Genomic DNA, 27,236 nt, shown 5'->3' on the forward strand with positions numbered 1-27,236 from the left:
CTGGATGTGTAATACGTTGTTTATATATGCAGAATCTATAAAATCACTATCATGCCTCAGTTAGCCATGAAATTCCAAGTTTGAAATTTGAAAGGTCAAATACAGTAACTGGGGGTGTTGGGGGGTGGGGTGGCTCATAAAGATTGTTATTGTGTTTTCTGCATTGTGAATCCACTGGCTCTCCTCCAGTAAGTGGAGTGGTGATTTCTTTCCGTGTCGCCAGAGCCCTTTGATGGGACTGACTGATCTGGAAAACGCAGCTGGCTCACAGTTGGTATCGTTATTCAGGTTTAAACTGAATGAATATCAGAATTTTCACAGTATCAGAGCTTTCATTTCTCTATTTCATTTCTCTCACATTCTCTCTATTCCCAAGAAGGCAGCCCTACTAAATCTGCTCAATAAATTCTAATCTTAACATTTGCTTTGGTGAGAGCCTTTGCCTGAGAGTAGGCAGTTACTTTTGAGGGTGGCAGGCATCAAGGCTTTTGAGTGACCCCAAACCTAGATGTAAGTTCCTCTCTTTAAATTGTTTTTAAATCAGTTTTTCCAGTCAAAAGTAGTGCACATCAGATTTCAGTTGGAACCACTTGGTAATCTTGCAGCAACAGGAAATGTAAATTGTAATGGACAATTTTTGTGGGGGTTGATGGATTTTTGTTATGGGCAATCAAATTGCAAATCGTATGAGGAAATGACAAACATTTTGCCTGCGGAGGTACATTTACTGATGACGGTTACAAATCCAGACCTCTGCTATTTCATCGAAAGACAATCTCTAATTTTTTCACTACTGCCTCTACTAAATGAAGCATAAAATTCCAGCGAAATATTCTTTATCTTTAAAAAAACAGTGAGTTCATGCAACTGGATGATCAAATTACAATCAGGCATCCTTATATAGAGAACAGAGCATCCTACCGTCTGTCTATGGGGGAATTGAAATGCTTTGAAGTTATGCTTGTCATTAGAAACACACCTCCTACACAATATTATTTTGATATAATTGTCATCAACTATATAAAGAGAAAATCCTAATACACCTTGTATAAAAATATATAATGTACACATCCACTGCATGCACACACTCAATCAAAAGTCTAAAGAATCCATCCAAGCTCAATTAAAAGTTATCATGTCTCCTTGGGATCCACCATAATGATGTCAAGCAGTTGAAATCTGTGTAAATACATCCACATGCATTCATTTTGTGTCTTGCTGAGCTTAATTGGCATTTAGGGATTTGAGTGATGACACTGAAATGGCCATGTGTGGACATTTCTGCTACAGATTTTGAAACAATACACGAGTGTAACAGGAAGGAATGACAGGTATGATAGTTTGTGCTATTTTCACATTTACATAATCGTACTGACAACTATTTTCTTTTACTTAGAGAGCTAAAATTTGGGTTCATATGTTCAGGAGCAATAACAGAGAAAATAACAGCACTGAAAAATCCATGGAGTTCAATTGTGTATAGCTCAGTTCATAGAGCATAATACTTACAATGCCGGGGTTGTGGGTTTGATTCCCAAGAGGTGCCAGCATAGGAAAAAAACTGTTTGAAAATGTGTGCTCTCACAAATGTCAGTCACTTCGAATAGCAGCATCTGTTAAAACAATGTAAATGAACAGTACAGTGCAGCCTGGTCTTAGAGTCATATACAAAACAAACTCATATATCTCCAATATTTACATTACTGTGCAGTTTTCAGGAACCTGAGAAAATTGTTTAAAGCTATTTATCAAGATGAGAGATTTCTAGAGTTTATTAAGGATTTATTTGCCAAACAAACCTGAATATATAGCATTAGAATAAATACAAATAAAACATGAATTCAATAAAAAGTTACAAGAATTTATTGTGATATCCAGAAGGTCAATTATATTTTGTGAGAAGGCCCAAAGAAATATCAAAAAGAAATGTGTGGGAAAGTTGAAGAGAGGCAGTGGAAGATCCAAAAGGTCTTTCTATCTGATTAAAAATGCTTAATGGTCTCTCCCTTGAGGGAGGGAAGGAAATCCACTGAAGAGTAATATGGAACCAAAGTGATTGAAGAAGTCATAGAAAGAACGTTTATTTTTCACCACCATAATGAACCTAAACACTCTGCAAAGACAATTAAGACATACTAGGAGTGGATGTCTGCAGATGGAACCCTCATAGCATTAGATTAGCCATCTCCGCTTTCAACATAATTTAAGCTATATAGGATCACTTGGAAAGGGAAATAATAAATATGAAGAGTTAGAAAGAAATATAGAAAACCACAAGTATTAGTTTCACCATTTATTGGAGAACTATGCACAGTAATGTACAATACCCTGTCTTGGCATTAGATTCTGCTCCTCAGGGGTAACTCGCTGCCATCACACGGTCGTGTATACAGTACTATACCAATCATAACATCTCACCGTGATATGATTAATAGCAGTCCCCACAGCCAATGAGCAAGGTACACAAAAAAGTTAAGAGAAACAAACAAACAAGTGGAGCTGGGTGGTCGTATGACCATCAGCATATCGTAACTGAGTGAGTAAACTGATAATTAACTACACAGGTTGGAAATCAGATACTGTGATAGGAACGATCTGACATCAGCTGATGCATTGCTGACCAGTTGCCACTTGAGTTTCCTGGCTGAACTGGCTATGCTAATTTATGGCATATCTTGCAAGAAGCTGGAGTATTTACTACAGGAAAACTAGAAAAAATTACACAACAGTTTAACAAAGCAAATTGCTTCAGTTCTGTATTCTAAGAACTACACGCTGTCAAAGACGTAAGATGATGCAATTCTTGTTAAATTATGCTCTCAGTTATGATGGATGACAATATACACAATGATATTTTAAGAATGTTCTATTCATTATGTAACCTAATGTAAGCTAGTATAATAAATAGATGGAACATATTTACATACAAAATCCTTTTAATTGCCCTGACACAACGTTGATCTATGTTATTAAGCTCAAGATAGTGAGACTTAGCTGCTAGGCTACTAATTCAAAGGCAGTCGTCAAAAACATTTGTGATTTGGATGAATCTCTGTTTACAAGGATGTCCCAATGCAGCTAGCTGTATCACTGAGCTGCTGGCGGGCAGATGGGCAGAGAAAATGCATTGGACCTGCAGAATGCTCCAGAAAAAGAGACAAAGGACAAGCTAAGTTCGTCATAAAAGATTTCCTTTCCTCCCTTTCTGTTAGTGGCTTTGCTCAGAAAGGGAGCAGGAGTGACAGAGGGAGAAAAAGAGAAAAAACTGAAAGAGTGAAAGAAATCTTTCATTCACCAGAGAGAAGGTATTCTAGCCTGAGGTAACTTCTTACTACTGAGGAAGCTGGAGAATTGTCAACATGGATTTCCTCCACTTTGAATTTGTCTCCATTTGTCAAAGATCTGTACTGTAGGATACCTAAATATACACTGCTCCAAAAAACTAAGGGAACACGTAATCATGACGGTATAACACCAAGTCCATTAAACTTCAGGGATATCGATCTGTACAGTTAGGAACATTGTGATGTGAATCAGTATGAATTGTTTTGGTGCAATAGAAAGTGACAACAGGTGCACTGGAGAGGCGACTGCAAGACAACCCCCAAAAAGAGAATGGTTTTGCAGAAGGTGGCCACAGCCAATTGCTCTCACCTTATGCCATTGGCACCCTGTTCTCTTCACAGATGACAGCAGGTTCACACTGAGAATGTGACAGACGTAAAAGAGTCTGGAGACGCCGTGGTGAATGTTATGCTGCCTGCAACCTCATCCAGCATGACCCGTTTGGCAGTGGGTCAGTGATGGTCTGGGGAGGCATATCCTTGGAGCGATGCATTTACCTCCATGTGCTAGCCAGTGGTACCCTGACTGCTGTTAGTTACCAGGATGAAATCCTCAGACACATCATCAGACCTTACACTGGTGCAGTGGGCCCTGGGTTCCTCCTCATGCAGGACAATTCCCAGCCCTATTTTGGCCAGAGTGTGTAGGCAGTTCCTGGATGATGAAGACATTGATGCCATTGACTGGCCCTCCTAAATCCAATTGAAAACCTCTTGGATGTTATGTATCGGTGCATCCAACACCGCCAAGTAGATCCACAGACTGTCCAGGGACTCACTGATACACTGGTCCAGGTCTGGGACACCATCCGCCATCTCATTAGGAGCATGCCAAGACGTTGTTGGGAGTTCATACAGGCACGTGGGGGCCATTCACAGTACTGAGTCACATTATGAGTTGCCATGATGACATTCATGCAAGTTGGAACAGCCTGTGATTTCACTTGTTTACTTAGATTTTCGATGTGTGTTTGAATCCAACCCTCAATTGGTTGGTGATTTTGGTTTCCATTCCATTGACTGTTGTTAAGTTATGTTATTCTGAACAAATTACACAATGTACAAAAAACATTTTGATTTGTAAAGTATTTCCTTCATCAAGACCTGATGTGTGATTCAGGTTCCCTTAATTTTTGTGAGCCATGTATTTTAGGCTGCAGTTTCATGTTAATAATCATTTTGGGTGATTTTCAGATTGCAACGAAACCAACACTTTTACAAAAACAAAACATTTCAGCATTTCTTACCAATCTACAAATTGAATGGCTGTCCATTGTAGTTTAGATCATTGGGTAGCCTATGATCATCAAGATTGCTAACATATCCCCGATCACCTGGTGTTTTTTTGTTATGTGACTGTCAACAATGAGTGAAAAGCCCGAGAGTAAGAAGTCAAAGGTTACCAGGCTTGGTTTGCATTTTAGATCATTTCTTTATCATGCAACTTCATTAATTGCTTTCCTCTGCTTTCCACTGCATTCTTTGTCTTTGGCCATGCTTCTACCGTCCTTGTTTGATTCAGTATGTGCTAACTGCAGCCATTTAAACTTGACACACGGCTTGTGTTACTGCCTTTCTCTGACTTCAGCTGACTTCAACAAGTCAGGTGTTATAGGTGAGGGAAGAAAGAAATTGTCTGGTTTTGTGGAGCCATCGTTAATATGTCTACTCAGTTTGGTTGTGCTATGACTGACTTTATATGCATGGGATTGACAGTGGTGTGAAAGCGTAACCCTTTTTGGTGACCCAGTCTCAGGTATAGGAGCGTGACAAACAAAGGCCATTAAATGAGACTTAAACGTGCTCAGGTTCAGAGGCTTAATTTGATAGGATATGGCATAGGCCATCCATGAGTCATGGGAGATGGGGACTCGAGTCTGAGACTCATGTCGATGGGCTCATGTCGATGAACTAGACAACCTTGTCTAGTTCAGCTGTGGACTATAGTGTTCGCAAAAACCTCTGGAACAAGCAGACGACTGTTCCAAGCCTTGTTTGTATTTAGACCATTTCCTTACCACAGAGCTTTAACAAGAATACCTTTAAAGAAAAATGTAACTTTTGGTTATGGTTCTTCACCCCAAAAGAAGTATATGGGCCACAGCAAAATTAAGCTAACTTTAGTTACCACTAGCTAAACATTTGTGGAAATAATGGGGGAATGTTTGTTTTTAATGGCCAAATCCCCAAATATATATTTGATTTCAGGTGTTTTGAAAGTTTTTGTAAAACATGCTGATGCTTCTATTCATTTTGATCTAGTGGCAAAAATGTCCTGATGTTTGCAATTGCTGCTGTTTACAAAAAACTGAACCACTGATTACAGTTTCTCCTGAGTCATGTACTGTTCCCTTGGTATCATTACCATCGAACATTAAGTTGTAAAAAGTGAAATTGTCCTTTAAGTTTTATATAACCATGGTACCCTGAAGGACTGAAGGTATGACACAATGATGGCCTCGCTCTCTCAAGCTGCGAGCGGACCTGACTAAATGTGATTGGGACAGCGCTGGATACTACCACCCCGAAGATGAACTATAATTGGCCTTGAAAGGTGCGGCTAAATAATGTGTCCAGTGCACAAGGTGAGAGCGAGTAATCCATATTTCTCTTGTACCACATTCTCTCCTTCAGATAATCAGGATTATACAAATAATCTCTAGTTTAACATCCCAACTCTATGCTGTAGCCATGAGCTGAGAAAAAATCAAACCGTGTTTGAAAATAAAATGTAAATTCATGGACTCATGATCAGTAAGAGTGAACTGACTGTATATCACAGCCACACACCCCCACTCAGCTCCTGTGAGTCGAAACACAGAACACGGCTGCCTGTGGAGGCATGAAAGCCTGAGAGGCTCCCTTTGTATGGCAGCAACTGTTGTCTGAAGTCATTCGGCTATGGAAGACTGGCAGGGGAGGAAAACGTAGCCACAACAGCCAGTTTAATCTGACAATCTCTCCTGTACACACCGACAGTACAGCCGGGGAAAAGCCAGGCCCCAAATTCAATCCTAATCCAACACGGGGGAAATGTGTTCCTGTTTAATTTACTAGCTAGCAGAATCCAACTGGTTTGAATCCAACTGTGTCCCCTGCAAATTCCCTGGTTGACACTAATAAGGAACAATCAGCCCCCATCCCCACCACCCCCTCTTCTATGAAGCAAACTGCCTTACTTTACCTCCTCGCCTACCTCCGCGCCACTGACACACAACACACGTTCTACCTGGCACTCCCAATCCCTCCTGTCTCCGCACAACCATACTCTTTACCCACAAGGCCTTTAGGGCCCCTGAAGCGGTTCCAAACAGTGCATGTTATGTGGCTGTGATTGAAACTTTTGTTGTGTCATACTGAAGTAATGTCCGTTAACTTGGCTCTCCAGGTCATCTGCTTCACATTTGTTGTTACCTTTCTTAATTGTCACCAAGGTGGGAAAGATGCTCAATGTATAGCTGCTCCTGTGTTGGAGGTTTGTACAATGTTATCCCCTCCAATTTGCACATTCATTGTGATACCATGTCACTTGTGTCTTGCGTGGGAGACTACTGAGAAAGACAGTGATGAATCGAATGTTTCGAGGCGTTAATAATGAGGTGACAATTCTTCCCTTTGAAAGTCGTCAAAGGTTTTGGTGCCCTCTTTTGTGTTATACCCTTCATAACAAGCAGCTATGCTGTTGAAGAAAAGGCTCCTGGGCCGACTGGTGGCTCAGAAAAAGACAACATCAACATTCACTTAATTGTTATCGGTACTATCGTTACAAAATGGAATGCAGTGCATTGTACATTTTAAATGGACATTGATATTTCCAGAGAATTTACCTGAGTTATTGCTATTGCCAATGCAAACCATTTATGACAAACTTTCTTGTCCAGATAAGCACAAAATGTTACAACATTAGGCCATTCTTGTTTGATATTTCCGATGCTAATGTGAGCATGAATAGGTACTAAAAATAGGTACTTTGTACTGAACAAGAATGGCCTAATGTATAACGTTCTATTGTATAACAACTACACTACAAGTCTCATCACAGGGACTAGCGAGCTATAACTCGGACATCAACCTCCAGAATAGTTATGGTAGATGGGCCGACTGCGGAGAATCCTCCTACTCCGTTCTCTTGTGAAGGGCAAATGGTGACACATCATTTGAACAAGATCGAGAGGCCCTGTTGGGTTGCTCGGTGCAGCCTGATTGGAGGGCCCTCAGAGGAACTGGCGTAGGCCTGCTCATTCACCTGAGAGGGATGAGGCAGAGGGAGAGAGGAGAGCAGGGAGGAAGGGTTAAAGAGATGGAGGGCATAGAGGAGGTTGGAAGACAAAATTAGCCAATTAAATTGCAAGTAATATATCCTGCATATTTCCATCCTGTTTAACTCACTGTCTAACAAGTTTACATCTCTACCTATAATGTGTTTTTCCATAGCTAAGGCTTGTTTAGATTAGTAGAGAGAAGAAATTACTACATAGAATTATTTTAGCATTTGACTTGACACCAGCATGTTCAAAATGTTCCACAGAAACTTCAACAGTTCCGTCCCAATTGTCTTCACACTTACAAAACAAGAGGGGGCTCTATTGAAAATGTGTCACCACAAAATAATCTAGTCTTGAGTCTTTTTTAATATCTAGTCGTGAGTCTTCATCGATATCTCTTGGAAAATGTTGTGGAATGTGGAATGCCCTAACAAAGTTCTTTCCAATGTGTGAAAAGGGGCACTGTGTCAAATCCCTGGGATTAAAATACACTGCTCAAAAACATTAAGTGAACACGTAATTGTAGTACAACACCAAGTCAATTAAACTATAGGGATACCAATCTGTCCAGTTAAGAAGTATAAGTGACAATCAACGTCACCTGTTTTGGTGCAAATGAAAGTGACAACAGGTGCACTGGAGAGGCAACAGCAAGACAACCCCCAAAAAGGGAATGGTTTTGCAGGTGGTTGCCACAGACAATGGCTATCTCCTTCCTGACTGATCTTTCGCTAGTTTTGCATATTGCTAATGTCCTTGTCACTACTGGTAGCATGAGGTGGTACGTGCAACCCATTCAGGTTTTACAGGTAGTCCAGGTCCTTCAGGATGGCACATCCATACGTGCCATCGCTATAAGTTTTGCTGTGTCTCCCCGTACAGTCTCAAGAGCATGGAGGAGATAACAGGAGATGGTCCATTACACAAGGTGTGATGGACAGGGCTGTAGAAATTCATCAACCCAACAGTAGGACAAGTATTTGCTCCTTTGTGTGAGGAGGAACAATAGGAGCACGGCCAGAGCCCTACAAAACGACCTCCAGCGGTCTACTGGTGCACATGTTTGCCCAAACTTCTTGTGGGAACTGTGCTCACAGCCCAGCACCATGCAGCTCAATTGGAATTTGCCAGAGAACTCCAGAATCAGCAGGTCCGTCATTGGTGCCCTGTTCTCTTCACAGATGAGAGCAGGTTCACACTGAGCACACGTGACAGACATGAAAGATTCTGGAGAAACCATGGTGAACGTCATGTTGCAACATCATCCAACATGACCGGTTTGGCGGAGGGTCAGTGATGGTCTGGGGAGGCATATCCTTGGAGGGTCGCACAGTGTTCACAGTATCATACAACTGCCGTTGTATCCCAATATAATGATAAATGTTTAGTAAATACACCTCACTCTTACTGATCAAGTTTTGACTTTAGTCACTGTCAAGCAGCATATAGCACCTTTTTCAGTTTCAATATAATGAACCACTTCATAGTCCAAGTTTACATTTAAAAAAAGACTCATTATGAAAACAATATGCATACATTTTAACACAATAGCATGAATGTAGTTTTCTGTAAAAGTAAACAACTAGACAACATAATAAACACGTGACAGGAAACAATACAAATATGGAATTTTATCAGACAGATGTAAATGCTAAATGCATATTACTAACTATAATTTTGTTGTTTATGTAAATATATATACGTGTATTTAAAACATACTAAAAAATATTTGAAAAATCTGTGTTTATATGTATGAAATATATGGCCATACATTAGTATACATATAATACATATATTAGTATATGTTTAAAAAAAATATAAGCACATACTAAAAATATGTTTTTGAAATATATGTCAATATACACTCACCTAAAGCATTATTAGGAACACCTGTTAAATTTCTCATTAATGCAATTATCTAATCAACCAATCACATGGCAGTTGCTTCAATGCATTTAGGGGTGTGGTCTTGGTCAAGACAATCTCCTGAACTCCAAACTGAATGTTAGAATGGGAAAGAAAGGTGATTTAAGCAATTTTGAGCGTAGCGTGGTTGTTGGTGCCAGACGAGCCGGTCTGAGTATTTCACAAACTGCTCAGTTACTGGGATTTTCATGCACAACCATTTCTAGGGTTTACAAAGAATGGTGTGAAAAGGGAAAAACATCCAGTATGCGGCAGTCCTGTGGGCGAAAATGTCTTGTTGATGCTAGAGGTCAGAGGAGAATGGGCCGACTGATTCAAGCTGATAGAAGAGCAACTTTGACTGAAATAACCACTCGTTACAACTGAGGTATGCAGCAAAACATTTGTGAAGCCACAACACGCACAACCTTGAGACGGATGGGCTACAGAAAACCCCACCGGGTACCACTCATCTCCACTACAAATAGGAAAAGAGGCTACAATTTGCACGAGCACACCAAAATTGGACAGTTGAAGACTGGAAGAATGTTGCCCGGTCTGATGAGTCTCGATTTCTGTTGAGACATTCAGATTGTAGAGTCAGAATTTGGCATAAACAGAATGAGAACATGGATCCATCATGCCTTGTTACCACTGTGCAGGCTGGTGGTGATGGTGTAATGGTGTGGGGGATGGTTTCTTGGCACACTTTAGGCCCCTTAGTGCCAATTGGGCATTGTTTAAATGCCACAGCCTACCTGAACATTGTTTCTGACCATGTCCATCCCTTTATGACCACCATGTACCCATCCTCTGATGGCTACTTCCAGCTGGATAATGCACCATGTCACAAAGCTCGAATCATTTCAAATTGGTTTCTTGAACATGACAATGAGTTCACTGTACTGAAATGGCCCCCACAGTCACCAGATCTCAAACCAATAGAGCATCTTTGGGATGTGGTGGAACGGGAGCTTCGTGCCCTGGATGTGCATCCCACAAATCTCCATCAACTGCAAGATGCTATCCTATCAATATGGGCCAGCATTTCTAAAGAATGCTTTCAGCACCTTGTTGAATCAATGCCACGTAGAATTAAGACAGTTCTGAAGGCGAAAGGGGGTTGAACACAGTATTGTGTTCCTAATAATCCTTTAGGTGAGTGTATAATACTTCCATGTGGACTGGGAGAAGACCCCCCAGGATACCATCCACCGTCTCATCAGGAGCATGCCCAGACGTTGTCAGGAGTGCATACAGGCACTTGGGGGCCATACACACTACTGAGTCACATTATGAGTTGCCGTGATGAAATTTCACGCAATTTGGAACAGCCTGTGTTTTCAGTTGTTTGCTTTGATTTTTGGTGTGAATTTGAGTCCAGCCCTCAATCGGTTGGTGATTTTGGATTCCATTGAATGTTGTTATGTAATTTTGTTCTCAATGAATTACTCAATGTAGAGTAAATAATTTGATCTTTAATATATTTCCTTCATCGCGACCCAGTGTGTTTTTTAAGGATTCACTTTTTGCTTGTATTTATGCCCGTAGTAAAGTTCAAATCTTACATACTGCCCCTTTAACTCTGTACTTAACATGTTTACCTCTCTATCTAACATGTTTCACTCTATACCTAGCATGGTTAACTCTCTAAGATGGTTCACTCTATACCTAGCATGGTTAAATCTCTAAGATGGTTCACTCTATACCTAGCATGGTTAACTCTCTAAGATGGTTCACTCTATACCTAGCATGGTTAACTCTCTAAGATGGTTCACTCTATATCTAGCATGGTTAAATCTCTAAGATGGTTCACTCTATACCTAGCATGGTTAACTCTCTAAGATGGTTCACTCTATACCTAGCATGGTTAAATCTCTAAGATGGTTCACTCTATACCTAGCATGGTTAACTCTCTAAGATGGTTCACTCTATACCTAGCATGGTTAACTCTCTAACATGTTTCACTCTATACCTAGCATAGTTAAATCTCTAAGATGGTTCACTCTATACCTAGCATAGTTAAATCTCTAAGATGGTTCACTCTAGACCTAGCATGGTTATCTCTCTAAGATGGTTCACTATCTACCATGTTTTAAGGGGCACTGTGTAGAATCCTGTCAAAATAATGTACATACTGTAAATCAATTTAAACAATAACACCACTTTTCTCCTCCTCTTCCCTTACCGAACGAGATCAGAATAGTATTAGCTATTCCTGGTTGGTGTGGGGTGTGGGGGATTGTTCTGAGTGTGTCTGACGTGAATATAATGAGACTGCACCTCTAGGCAAACTGATAAACCTGCCGACAAAGTTTCAATGGGGAATATCTCAGGCACTCCGAAGAATTTTGTAGAAACAATTATTTTGTAATAATTGTCTTAAAACATTAACTCCAGATGTCTTTTGTTAATTCATGCTAGAAGTACAGTACAAATCTTTATGTGGCCCCTAAACTCTCCAGCATGGTTAACGGGATGGTAAACCTTCTGGTCTAACTTACTCAGGGAATACATTTCTGAGATTATTCTAGGAAGGATCAAAACATACCTTTGTATATAGTGTTGCTCACCTATGCCAACATTTTACTCTTTGAATTCTAATTCTGTCCATTTTACACTGGAATTGTCATATCTGGCATAGAGCCTGTAGCAATGTATCTTTACTAAGGTTCCCAAAAAGCCCAAGAGTCAGGTAGAAATGCATTACATTTGGAGAGAGCCATTGCAACCATGCAATATATGTTGCAGCGACGAGTCCTTTCCTGACAGTTTTACAAATGTTCAACAGGTTTAGCCATTAGTGGTCAGATTGAGCCAAGTTTTTGTTAAAGCTGTAGCTCTCTCCAACTAACTAACTCAGCAACAGGATCCGCCAGTGACCAGAGCCTGATTGTACATATTAGTGTTTACTGGTATAACTAGTGTTCCCAAGTATTGGTCTGATTCGGGGAAAAGGCTACTTAACGTTGTGCCTGGTTTTGCACTGCACATGGATGCAGTGCTGTTGCTGTCGTTGACAGTATTTCTGTATGACATCAAAGTTTCTTTCAAGTGCACATCCGTGAAAAGTCAGCGGAGCCAGTCAATTGGGTTACAACACGGTCAAGTTTGCTGGACCTTGAACTCTGTACCTACCTCACTATGTAGCATGGTTCTCTCTCTACCTATGTATTTTTTTAAAACTTTTTTTACTGTCTATTTAACATGTTTACCTCTCTGCCTAACATATTTTACTCTCCACATAGCATGTTTACTTCTCTACCTAGCATGTTTCACTCTCCACATTGCTTTAAATGTTTAATTTTGCCTAGCATTCCATCTAGCATGATTAACTCTCTATCTAACCTGTTTAACTTTACCTAGCAAGGTGTCTCATGCTCTGTCCATTCCTCCACACTGTGTCTAGCTAGAGGTTTGTTCGAGGGGTGGTTTGTCAGCTTGCGTGCAGCGTTGTGAGGGGAGGAAGGCTGTTTGGTATTCTCTTTGTTGTTCCTGTGTCAGGGTGTGTAGATCACAAGCAGACACATCTCTCCCTGTTGGTCTGTGACTGACTGACACAGGCTACTCCTCAGTGAGCACCAAAACTCCCGCTGCCTGTTTTTCTCATTCTCTATTCTTTTTAGTTTCTCAGATTTTTCTGCTTATTTGTATTCATGGATGCATGTGCTTTTATGAGAGTATGTAATGTGTTTCATTTGAATATGCCGTAAAGAGGTATAAAGTGTGCAAGCAGGGTAGCACACATTAAAGGGTCCGTTCACCCATTTTTACATGTGGCCATATGTTCACACTTTTAGTGCAACCCCCATGTTTGTAAATATATATGTATATTAGTTATGAGCTTTTTCATAAATAAAAAAACTCTAAAACAACTCTAATCAGAATCCCATTTTGACCCTTTACACTCAAAAATGGCCTCCACTCTTTTTTTTAGATGACACAATTTGTTCATTCCAATGATCTTAAATCTCAATTCTTAATTGAAGTTTAATATTATAACAGTTTTACTACCAACACAATGAAGGCAGAAAGCAAAGAGATCAGTTGCCTGAACTGAGCTTGCATTTCAAACTGTCTTTATATAAATATATCAAATAAAATAACCAATTGTTGTTATTTTGGAATGCTGTGAGTGTTATATGATACAGCATCAGAACTTGTTAAAAATACAACGAGAATCCTATCATTTTCTGATTGTGTTTAGTGTAGGGCTGTGGATTAACTGCAATGAGTGGAACATTGGCATATTGGCAGTTCATTTGAAATATTTATGTAATCATTCCTCCATAACTGTTTGGATAGCTAGCTAGCTATTAAACACAGTGAGATACATTCTTCACATTCACTGCATTGGCAAACAATGGTTGACCTAAGTGGCTGAACTCTCATCACCTCATAACAGGATTCATGTCCAGTCTTGATTTACAATATTCTTGGGGTCTGCCAAATTGGTCACCTGTAGAGCAGTTGTTGTTGGGGTGTTAAGTGCTTTGCAGGACTCAACAGCAGACAATAATTTTATAGAATTCACACAATATGTAACAGACTATTTCTTATCTGTGCTGGAATTTCAACAGACTGTTGGCTGTTACTCTCGACTAAATTAGCTGAAACTGTTGTACTTGTTTCTGATGTCCCTTAGGTTACAGGTGTGTGTGAATTTGTTTTAGTTGCCCTACACTTCCAGGCTCAAAATTCACCAAAATTCTCAACATTAAGATTGGGTTAGGGTTGGGAGGAAAAGTGACTTTTTGCTGTGCTGACTTTTTCAAATACTTTTCTGGGCTTATGGGATAGGTTTAGGATGCTTTTAGGATTTTAGGATTAGCAGTTAAGGTTAGGGTTAGATTAAGGCGTAAAAGTTATTGAAGACTGGGTTAGGTTAAGGTTATAGTTACGGTCAGGGTAAGAATTAGGGGTAACACTTTAGTTGAAGTGCCATAACATGGTCATTACTCTGTCATAAGCATGTCATAACATGTTATATCAGCTGACATGTCATATCCTGTCATAACATGGTCACAACACTGTATTTACATATATTTAGAAATTATGACATTACAGTGAAATACTGCGTTTTATTATGACCGGTTATGACACCTATGCAAGTCTGTCAGAATATTACAGACCATTCTGGAATGCCAGTCTTCTTATAAACAATGTTTTTATGTTACATTTCATTATAAATGCTGTATATTAATATAATTATGCATGAAGTGATGTCAGATATATACCTTCCTGAATGTTTATTTTCTCATGACTGGGATGCCAGTGGTAGTAGATTTCGAGAGCAGGACATCACATCCTCTTTGTGATCACCAACTATGTACCGCTAGATGACAGGCCTATATGATTTGTATGATTATTATAATGATGCTTCTCCTGTGACAAATAGCTAACATGAACCCTACACCCCCAAAATTCAGACAGCTTCGTTTAAAAAATCTGATCTGTACCCATCAATAACTGGGCTCAATTGCTAAACAGTTTTAGATTTCTGGATATCAACGTTCATGTTTTTTTTTTATAAAAGTGAATATACATTTATTTTAAATATATAATTATAGTATTAAATGTCACTAATATAATTTCATATAATCATATAATATATAAATGTATGTTTTAATGTAGGGGACCTTGGCCTATTTGGTAAGGAAAACTGGGTGATTTAAAAAAATATTGCTTCAAGGGGGTACAGTGCAATGACCATGCTGCTGATTTAAAAGAAGTTCATGCAGTTTGACACCATTAGATTATAAAAATCGTTCTTGGTAGAACCCTTTATATAGTGTTCTTGTTAGAAATATATACAGGGATTTATTTGAAGATCCTTATAATGCAAATAGTTATTTAAACAAAGGTTCCACTTAGGGGACAAATTGAGGATACCTATACGGTTTTACTACATTTCTTTTTAGCAGGAATTCACTAGGCCAAGCCCAGTGTTTCCCTATTCAGGTCAGTTAAGTGTATAAATGTTAGGGTGCAATTTTTATCAGGTTTGTGAGTGCTAGGGTAGAACCAGGAAACTCAGTAAGTAATTGAAGGTAAGCAAATAAGCTTGTGGTATTTTTCCCCAACATGATTATCTAGTTTTCTTATAGCGAGCAGTATCGCCCTTTTTAGGATTTTCTGGATTTTTATACACGTTAACATATAGCCAGCTAAGAACAGAATGTAACAAATGTGCAGGGGTGGCTAACTTAGTTATGCAGGTAGCATTACTAGGTAGTTAGCAAGCTAGCAGATTTTAAAAATTACAAGTTACTGAACAGTTTTCAATCTTGTTAGCTAGCTATCCAGGCTAAATGGCAAAGTTGGGCTTAGCCAACCTCAGTTGAAATGTTTGCGCCCTCAGTGTTGGTTCTATCTCCATAATGTAAACATATCAATGAAGTTGTGAAGATGGTTGGCGCAAAGTCAGTCAGCACAATGGAAACACGCCTACAAAGTGTTAGTTTGTTTTTGTAGGTGGGCACCGTGTACTTGGGTAGCTATGACTGAGCTCAAATAAACATAGAAAAAATGTAATTGCATTGACAATTTCAAAGGTATAGGTTGTACTTTTACAGCAAACTGTAGCCTATTCATTACCACATTTAGCTACAGTTGTGCTCGTTAGTTTGCATGCCCTGGCAGAAATTGTGAAATTTTGGCATTGATTTAAAAAATATGACTTTTATTGTCTTTTATGTCTTTTATTTAAGGACTGTGATCATATGAAACCATTTATTATCACATAGTTGTTTGGCTCGTAATGATAACAGAAATCACCCAAATGGCCCTGAACAAAGGTTTACATACCCTTGAATGTTTGGCCTTACAGGTGAAAATGGCTATTAAAGGTGAAGTTCCCACACCTGTGGCTTTTTAAATTGCAATTAGTGTCTGTGTATAAATTTGTCAATGACTTTGTTAGCTCTCATGTGGATGCACTGAGCAGGCTAAATACTGAGCTATGGGGAGCAGAAAACAACTGTCAAAAGACCTGTGTAATAAGGTAATGGAAATTTAAAAAGATGGAAAAGGATATAAAAAGATATCCAAAGCCTGGCAAATGCCAGTCAGTACTGTTCAATCACTTATTAAGAAGTGGAGAATTCAGGGATCTCTTGATACCAAGCCAAGGTCAGGTAGACCAAGAAAGATTTCAGCCAAAACTGCCAGAAGAATTGTTCAGGATACAAAGAAAAAGCCACAGGTAACCTCGGGAGAAATACAGGCTACTGTGAAAAAAGACGGTGTGGTTGTTTCAGGGAGCTGCATGGTCGAGTTGCCAGAATGCCACGAAAAAGCCTGCTTACAATATGCCTGACAACACCTTGACACGCATCACAGCTTCTGGCACACTGTAATTTGGAGTAACGAGACCAAAATAGAGCTTTATGGTCACAACCATAAGCGCTATGTTTGGAGAGCGGTCAACAAGGCCTATAATGAACAGAATACCCCACTGTGAAGCATGGTGGTGGCTTACTGATGTTTTGGTGGTGTGTGTGCTCTAAAGGTATGGGGAATGAATGTAGCATGTTATCAGAAAATACAAGCAGACAATTTGAATTCTTCTGCACGAAAGCTGTGCATGGGACGCTCTTGGACTTTCCAGCATGAAAATGACCCCAAGTTGACCCTCCAGTGGTTACAGCAGAAAAAGGTGAAGGTTCTGGAATGGCCATCACAGTCTCCTGACCTTAATATCCTCAAGCCACTCTGCAGGGATCTCAAACGTGCGGTTCATGCAAGACGACCAAAGACTTTGCCTGACCTGGAGGGATTTTGCCAAGATGAATGGGCAGCTATACCACCTGCAAGAATTCAGGGCCTATGTAGATTTTTGAACAGGGGTCAGTTAATTTTCTTCTTTGTTGCCATGTTTTGTTTTATGATTGTGCCATTCTGTTATGACCTACAGGAATGTGAATCCCATAAAAAATAAAAGACATGTTTTGCCTGCTCACTCATGTTTTCTTTTCAAATGGTAATGTATTACCAATTCTCCAAGGGTATGCAAACTTTTGAGCACAACTGTAATTATGTTAACTAGGTTATATGCATTGCAGCAAACTATTCATTATTTTGTTAATGCATAGACCATTTAAAGATGACCAATTAAAGTTATTCAACCAGAGGCCGCAGAAGTACTGATTGTTATGAGGCTGGGCATTGTCCTGCACCAGGAGGAACCCAGGGCCCACTGCACCAGCATATGGTCTGACGATGGGTCTGAGTATTTCATCCTGGTACCTAACAGCAGTCAGGGTACCGCTGGCTAGCACATGGAGGTCTGTGCGACCCTCTAAGGGTATGCCTCACCAGACCCTCACTGACCCACCGCCAAACCGGTCATGCTGGATGATGTTGCAGGCAGCAGGATGTTCACCATGGCTTCTCCAGACTCTTTCACATCTTTTACATGTGCTCAGTGTGAACCTGCTTCCATCTGTGATGAGAACGGGGCACCAATGGTGGACCTGCCATTTCTGGTGTTTTCTGGTGAATATCAGTCGAGCTTGTCCGGCAGTGCTCTTCCTGTTCCATGTGGTGGAACGGGAGCTTCGTGCCCTGGATGTGCATCCCACAAATCTCCATCAACTGCAAGATGCTATCCTATCAATATGGGCCAACATTTCTAAAGAATGCTTTCAGCACCTTGTTGAATCATTGCCACATATAGCAAAATTAATTGGAAATAGTCACAGACAAGGTTAGAAATAATACTTTTAAATTGAAATAATAATTGCTTTCATCATTTGCTGAAATTTCAGCCTTGCTAAACTTTGGCATTTTAGTTGTCAATTTATTGAGGTAATCTGAAGAGATTTCACTTCATGCTTCCTGAAGCACCTCCTACAAGTTGGGCACTGATGCACCATCAGGTCAATCTGCTCCCGAAACAGTTCAATTAGGGTTGAGATCTGATGACTGTGCTGGCCTCTTCATTATAGACAGGATACAAGCTGACTGTTTCTTCCTTAAATAGTATTTACGCAGTTTGAACTGTGCTGTGGGTCATTGTCCTGTTGTAGAAGATCCCTTTCACTGTGTACAAATCTCCCACTTAACCACTACCAAAGCACCCCCAGACCACTACAATGCCTCCACCATGTCTCACGAAATGTATTCTCTGTGAACACCTCAAACTGTGTCTTTGATTTGTCTGTCCATAACACCTTTTTCCATTCTTCCTCTGTCCAGTGTCTGTGTTCTTTTGCCCATCTTAAACTTTTCTTTTTATTGGCCAGTTTGAGGTATGGGTTTTTCTTTGCTAAAACAGAAGGCCAGCATTCAAGAGTTGCCTCTTCACTGTTGACATTGATTCTGTTGTTTTGTGGGTGCTATTTGATGAAGCTGCCAGTTGAGGACCTGTGCATATTTCTAAAAGTAGATACTCAGTTGTAATTTAGTTGCCTAATAATTCTGCACACTAATTGTTGCCTAATTACTGTGCACACTTATGTATTCCCCTGAGAAAGATTTTTTTTTAAATCCTTTGTTAAACATTCAGGTTTGAAGTTCAATTATATTTTAGATTGATTGAGAGCATTGTGTTTGTTCAACAATAAAATAAATCTTGAGGAATACGATTTGCCTAATAATTGTGCACACAGGGCTGTTGTGCAACGATGGGGAATGCAGTGCAAAATGGCATTTCTAAATGATCAATGAAAGCAAATAGGGGAGGTATTTAGTATATGTATGTGCAAGTGGGAATGGATAGTTGTGCGATGAGGCAAATGCAAGTACAAATGTCAATTCTGACTGTGCAATCGAGCAAGTTGGAGGTGTTAGGTGGTCATTTCTGATATGTTTGTAGAATATAAACCAAGCAGGGCTCTTGAACACAGGTCAGCTATGAACACAAGTCAGCTAGTAGAGCCCTGAGTCCAAACTAAACATAGAGAAGCTGCGTTTAGCACTTATGCTGTACAAAACAGGAATAAGCTACTAGAAGATCTTAGACGTGCCCCAAACGTATCAATTTTTAAATACAGGTTAAAAACACTTCTCTTCTCACGTGCCTATGACTGAGCACTTAAACTTAACCACACTGTAATCCTACAAGCCTTATAGCTTCCCACTTTTAATTGTTAGCCTTATAGCTTCCCACTTTTAGTCTTTAAATGTTTTCTTATTGTATTTTTTTTTATTATTATGATGTTTTCATTTGCTTTGATGTTTTCATTTGAGTATTTGTTTTTATGTTATTGTTTTCATATATTTTTCTTTGGAAAGCACATTGAATTGCTTCGATGTATGAATTGTGCTATATAAATAAACTTTCTTGCTTGCTTTTAAAATTTCGATTAGCAAACACAAACACAGAGCTGATGGTTGTTGATAATGGGCCTCGGTACGCCTATGTAGATATTCCATAAAAATCTGCCCTTTTCCAGCAACAGTAATGATTTACAACAGTAACAATATCTAAGAATCAGCTAAATTGTGTTGGCTAGATGACTGTCTAAGAGCATCTCCAAAACTGCAGCCCTTGTGGGGTGTTCCCGGTCTGCAGTGGTCAGTACCTATCAAAAGTGGTCCAAAGAAGGAAAAGTGGTGAACCGGCGACAGGGTCAATCAGTCAATCAATCAATCAAATGTATTTGTAAAGCCCTTTTTACAACAGCAGTTGTCACAAAGTGCTTTACAGAGACACCCGGCCTTAAACACGACCCGGGTCGTGGGTGGTCAAGGCTCATTGATGCATGTGGGGAGCGAAGGCTGGCGTGTGTGGTCCGATCCAACAGACGAGCTACTGTAGATCAAATTGCTGAAAAATGTAATGCTGGTACTGATAAAAAGGTGTCAGAACACCCAGTGCATTGCAGTTTATTGTGTATGGGACTGTGTAGCCACAGACTAGTCAGGGTGCCCATGCTGACCCCTGTGACCACTGCCAAAAGCACCTACAATGGGCACATGAGCATCAGAACTGGAGCACGGTACAATGGAAGAAGGTGGCCCGGTCTGATGAATCACGTTTCCTTTTACATCACCTGGATGGTCTGGGTGCGTGTGCGTCGCTTACCTGGAAAACACATGGCACCAGGATGCACTATGGAAAGGAGGCAAGCCGGCAGAGGCAGTGTGATGCTTTGGAAAATGTTCTGCTGGGAAATCTTGGGTTCTGCCATTCATGTGGATGTTACTTTAACACGTACCACCTACCTAAGCATTGTTGCAGACCATGTGCATTTCAAGGCAACGGTATTCCCTGAAGGAGTTGGCCTCTCTCAGCAGGATAGTGCGCCCTGCCACAAAGCAAAAATGGTTCAGGAATGGTTTGAGGAACACAACAACCAGTTCAAGGTGTTGACTTGGCCTCCAAATTCCCCAGATGTCAATCCAATCGAGCATCTGTGGGATGTGCTGGACAAACAGGTCCGATCCATGGAGATACCACCTCGCAACTTACAGGACTTAAAGGATCTGCTGCTAACGTCTTGGTGCCAGATACCACAGCACACCTTCAGAAGTCTAGTGAAGTCAATGCCTCAATGGGTCAGGGCTGTTTTGGTGATTAAATGGTGACCTACACAATATTAGGCAGGTCATAATGTTATGGCTGATCAGTGTGTTGGTCAAAAGAGGATGTCATGTCCTGCTCCTGAAATCTACTACTGCTGGCTTTCCAGTCATTAGAAACAAAGCATTGGGGAAGGTCAATATCTGACTTCATGCATCATTATATTGATATAATGCAATTAAAATGAAATGTAACATAGAAATACTGTTTATAAGAAGACTAGTGTTACAGAATGGTTAATGGTTAAGGTTTGACAGTCTTGTGAAGGTGTCATAACCAGTCATAAAATAACGCAATATTTGTCATAATATTTCGAAATAATGGGCCTTTGTACGCCTATGTAGATATTCCATTAAAAATGTATCATTACATTGTCGTAACCATCTTATGACAGGATATGACATGTTATGTCAGCTGACATAATGTGTTATGACATGGTTATGACAGAGTTATAAACACATTATGACACTACACTTCAAGTGAAGTGTTACTGTTTTTTCCCTGATTGGAAGCTATGTGGGAGATCTTTAAAAATCCGTAATCAGCTGCTTGCTCAGTCCTCTGCCAGGAAGCTCTGCAGAAACTGGAATGTTATTTATTGTAAATAAACTGCATAGGGGCCCAACTTTGCAATGAAACGAGACTGTCCTTTTCAAGCATGTTATTTTATATATGTAGATGGTTGGGTTAGTTGGTTGTGGTAGGGGGAGCCACATTACATTTAGCTTGTTGTTTATTTGTTGGTGCAGTGCTAAAATAAGTGGATAAAACCATGATAGCTGTATTCAGTGTATTTTTCCACATAGTGGTGGTTAGATATGCATATTAAGAAATGTCATCAGAAAGGTGGGTAATCACTTTAGTTTACTCCACTGTTACACCTCTGGTTGTTGTATTGTTAGTCTGACTGATTTTATGGTATTATGTTATGTAATGGTAAATGAATGGCATGGAGGAGCTAAAGACATCTGACGGAATAGTGCTGGCGGCTTAATATCATTCTGATTATGTACTGCTGGGCCTGGAAGATTAGGTCAGAACATTTAACCCAAATCATCTGTGAAAGAGTGAGCGGTTTATCTTACTTCACAATTAAAGAGCTTTACACCAAAATATGTACTTGTTATAGGAAAATCACTTGTGGCATAAAACTATTCAGGTGTATTGATTTTTCTTATTCATGGAGACAAAGGGTGCAGGTGTTTGTCCAGAGTCAGGCCCATATTGGTCCGGATATTATTATTGACATTGACTCTAGACTGGCAAGTGCTTTACTCATGGGCAGATCTACCAACGTCCTTGACGCCTCGCGTTAAACAGGGGATCAGATAAGTCAGTCGCTGGCTCATTGCTCTAATCACTAGGCTGCCATCCTGTATATTTCTCGAGGTGTGAACATTGCAATGTGTTGAATATACAGCCTTGCAAAGTCCATTTAAAAACATTTAAGACTACAGACAAGCCCTGCAGTACAACTGTCTATTTGAAACGCAGGATGGTCTATTACTCCATGGCTTTCTGTGTCACTTCCTGTTTGATTGTTATTTTACAATAAATCTTGGTTCAACGGTTTTGCGAGGTTCATCTTTGTCTCACACTCCTTGTATATTACACTTGACTTGTTATCATTGTTGTTGAGTTTTTTTATTGGGCTTTTAATATTCCCCTGCTGGATTTCTACGGGGATAGCACATCTCCATTCTATGTGATTTTTTCCATCTGTAGTTGTTCTAAACTCAAATATCTTATAATTCTATTTCTGGTATATTCTGCAGGGTTGCTTAGCAACACCATTTTTAAAGTCCAGAGCATATCTTTGCTTATAGATTACTGTGGATAGTAGGGTACAAGAAGGATAGATGCAGGGGGAGATTGTCATAGACCTAAAACACAGGTACACTAACAACTATTATGAAGAAGGAAAGAATGTTATTTGTTTACTGTCATAAATGTAGTTTCTACATGGATTTTTTTTCCTGATGCTCCATGCTCAAACAAGAAATTTGTGGATGACAAAGGAAGCTTAGTTTTTCTCATCTCAAACGCATCTCATAAACTTGATAAAGGGGCCTTGGCTTTGGTAATGTAACCACGATACAGACCCCTTTCTCCCTGATTGGACGTTATGCTTACCAGGCAGAAAAGGACTGTATAAATGGGCGGTAGAGATTAGGAGGAAACTAGGGGTCTTCTGTTACCCGTCTTCCAATTAATACTGCAGAAAGCCTGCTGATCTCTGCCAGGAAGGTGGTATTTGGCAAAGCTGCATTGTTTTCTCGCTGGCTACCCACCCCCTCACCTTCATTAGTGGGGAGAGTGGCTTGTGGCGATATGACCTCGCCTCTCTCCTCCTGAACCACCACGAACTCCAGCCCACAATGACCCCCTGCCTCCCACCCACTGAAATCCACACATACCCCCCACCCCCGCACACACACCACCATCGTTATCATCTCTGTCGACCATTAACGTGTAGCATACTTTACCAGTTATATCATGAGCATTACCACTGAGTTACTGTCTAGAGATGCATACTAAGGACCTGCTTGCCAGTGTGCTTTTACACCATGTTCTCAATATCACACCCACATGCAAGTCTTTCAGGTGAGTGGGTTACACCGGATGTTCACAACGTCAACAGAGTTAGCACACAAGCCGGTGCCTTATCGGCAGTGACCCAAGTTGAGGTTATTTCATTATTAAATGTTTCATGTGGACCGATTTAACAACAGATAACTGTCTCAGAGAGAGTCCACAATCAGGCCCCAGAGCTGATGCTCCAGAGCCACACCAGCACTTATTTTGGCATTTCAGCCATTTAGCAGACATTTCTTTCTAGACTAACATGAGGAATTATGTGTAGACAAAAAAATCATCGCTTTGCTCTTGGCCACAATCGGGTTGGATTGGATCAGCTCTGAACTGGCAGTATTAAACAGTTTTGTACATCTCTAATTGACCAGGAACTTGACAAAGAGGCTTGAGTCTGGACAAGAAACAGATTAATCTGTACATATTTTGTGTTTCAGACCACCAGAAGCTGGACAGAGAGGCCAGGATCTGCCGACTGCTGAAGCACTCAAATATTGGTGAGTTTAATAGTTCAGTAGACCAATTAGGTCATGCTGGCTTTCTCATCAAATATGCCAAAGATGACTAGGAACCACACACAGTACTATTACCATTGAAATGTATGCATATTCTATTTCCTTTACGATATAATCATCAATTAAGAGTTGTGCGTTTTACTTACATGTGTTTGAGTTTCCCACTCCCTGAAGGCAAAAATGAATGTGAATGTATTTGCTTGACTTTGCTTGACGGAAAGGTCAGAGCTTACATATCTATTTAACGGCATTACGCTACACTGTACATTTTGTCAAACAACCTGATATTAAGAGGCTCAGATTGGGAAAGATACCTCACTAACCTTGGATCTAGATTGTTTTGACAGCATTCTCATTTTACTGGTTAATATAGTGTAGCATCGATGTAATATAAATCTAAATTAAGCAAAACTGTTCACCCAGTGAAAGTGCAACAGTCATCCAAAAAAGACACAGCTTGTTGCCTCTTTAGCAAAGGAACGTTGCTTGGTGTCACCCTGAGGCATGACACCGTCAGAGCTGTCTCAGGACAAAGTTGTGTAATTTACTGATTAACAGGCCGAGAAGAACTCTTCTCTTTTTCTTAGTCCTACAATTGTTTAATAATGCATCCCGCTCGCTGTAGCAGAAAAGATCAACTGCATTATTTATACATACATATTTCCATCCATGTTTGAAGCGCCAGGGTCGATATAAACGAGAGGTGGAGGGACAGAACGGCTCCATGCCACACTAACTCAGTGGCCAAAAGGGAAGGCAGAGAATCAGTATTCACGTGCGACCTGTGGATGCCCCCTGGTCAGATGCTGTTCTTAATCCATCGGAGGTTATGGTGAGAGGGGTAGGCTGAAATCTCAACCTTTAAATCTGTACAAGTTGCTCGGGATTGGAATATGTCGTATCTGACATCGAGCTGAAGATTTGCCCATCTGACTCTGACACGTTTGAAAGCCCTCGTGGGAAATTACCCTGCGCACGCTACGGTTCAACGGTATAAAGAGCGTTGCATAATGGCGTCAACATCTCCCCTGACGATGTACAGGTCCTGACCTTGGTTGTGCAAAAAGGGGTTTGCTTTGAAATATACAGTACAGGCTCTGACGTACGCTAGGTTCCTTTTTTTCCTCGCTAATCAGCTGGATGCATTGAGAGACATAGCCGGATCTGTGCTCTCTGTTCCTGAGGACTAACCTGCAGCCATCACAGACAATTATAAAACTGGCCCATATCCAAGTGTGCTCTCCGCGTCTACCATGTTTACTGAGATTGTGTAGTTACGCAGAGCACCAGATAGAGTCTCAGAATGGACTTTGCAGCCTTGAGAGTGAGAGCTCTGACTCGTTTTGTTTATTGGCACAGTCTTTGCATGGCAGTCTTCCTCCGGGGGCGGTTATTCTCCAAGAAGCCAATGTCCGCCCACGTCGATCCAGGAGAGGAGAGGAGAGAGCCAATATGTTGGATGAATTGGCACTGAAAGTCATAATTCAGGCTCAACACGCCAAGGGCTAGGGGCCAGGTTTGGTACATTTGGTTCTCAGTAGTCACAGAATAGGACCGTTTTTTGGGGAAAACGTGTCATATTATGGGAGCGTTTAATTCTTTGGGCTCAACTCTTAGGGGAAAGGACACAAGCAACAGTTGACAATGACCCAAACTAAAGCAAAAATGAAATAACAGCAAAAACATGTGTTCAAACCCAGATATCACAGAAAGTCTACATAACATTTAAAATAGTATACAGTAAAAACAGAAAGACTCTGTAATCAAACTATAAAGATTAGTGCACCCAACATGAATTTTAGTGTTTTGTGGGTGTTTGAATATAAATCCCAATATTAATATTATGAAGCCGAATAGAGGTATTGGCTATTTAGTCTGAAAATAACTGCTGTTTTAAAGCATTATGAAAGGTGGCAAAAGACCCAAACATTTCTCATGTAATCAAATAGTTAAACACTAATATGTATGTTTTGACCAGTTTACACAACGCTAAATCTAGCTAAAAGGCAATTGAATTGCTTCTTCCCAGCAATAATTGCTTATGTTTTAGGTTTGGTCAAAAAATGCATGTCAGTTTTTCTTTATCTTTTGCAGAGAACACCTGCTGTCTATTTACCAGCAGCAAATGGAATAAAGGAGTGTCTGCTCAAACACATAACTAGGCTCTACCAAAGACTGAAGAAACCTTCCAGAAATGTATCTGAAATAAAATTAACAAGAATATCAAATGACTTTCTACGTCTAATAATTTCATAATAATCGAGTAACTTACACATAGCAGTTCATGACGATCTAGCCAACTAGCTAAATCTAATGTAGCCTTGTCAAGTAGAAATGTAGTCAACTTTGCATCACTGTTCATACAAATTTCATCTCTCGCCATCTAATAAATGCCAAATCCAAATTCACCCTTGTTTTAGAGATTTCTGTGCTTTGTCTGATGTTTGTATCGCTTCTGTATATTTTCGTTTCTGGAGAGCTTGGGGTAGGCCTACATGAAGCCAAAGCTTGCATTGGCCCTCACCTCACAGACTTTCAAGGAGTAAATGAACGTCCTGCCCTTCTACGTTCTACTTGCAACCGTAGCAGTGGGGATAGTGTCAATCCTGACTCTCTGCCAGAGACTGTCTGTTAATGTTAATTGATATGTAAGGGTTGTTATCTAATATTTTAAATCGATGCTGCATATAACATCGGATAGCTGAATGCTGAAATTAAACTCTAGATTCAGATGGTACGTTTAACATACACCTCCACACTTATTTAAAAATATATATTTTTTAATTTTACTCAATAAATGTTAGAATAAGTCATATTTAGTATGTAGCTATTTTGTTGAATACATTCAAAGACAGACAACTCACTTGAAGTCTGGTCTTCTCCTTGCACTTTTTTTCTTGCTACATGGCTCTGTTTTTACATTTGTATGTGCTATCTTTCTTTTACATAATTCTGTAAGCATATTTGAAGAAAGGACATACTTATGTTTATATTAAACAGATTGTTGTGCCAAAATGTATATGGCATGTTGAGAAATGATTTTGAAAACTATTACCATTTAAATGATATGATAAAACTCCATCCCACA

The 27,236-nt window shown here is 40.0% G+C and overlaps 1 protein-coding gene across 3 annotated transcripts in view; it reads left to right on the plus strand.

The window, feature by feature from the left end:
* The window catches only part of camk2a (calcium/calmodulin-dependent protein kinase II alpha), a 92,230-nt gene that overhangs the window by 4,409 nt on the left and 60,585 nt on the right, over nucleotides 1–27,236 (plus strand). For all 3 annotated transcript variants that reach the window (XM_010894679.5, XM_010894678.5, XM_010894680.5), the window contains exon 3: nucleotides 24,071–24,130. In XM_010894679.5, the coding sequence (XP_010892981.1) occupies nucleotides 24,071–24,130 (60 nt within the window). The remainder of the gene's footprint in view (nucleotides 1–24,070; nucleotides 24,131–27,236) is intronic.

Source organism: Esox lucius, chromosome 7 (assembly GCF_011004845.1).
Source record: "Esox lucius isolate fEsoLuc1 chromosome 7, fEsoLuc1.pri, whole genome shotgun sequence".
NCBI classification, from domain to species: domain Eukaryota; kingdom Metazoa; phylum Chordata; class Actinopteri; order Esociformes; family Esocidae; genus Esox; species Esox lucius.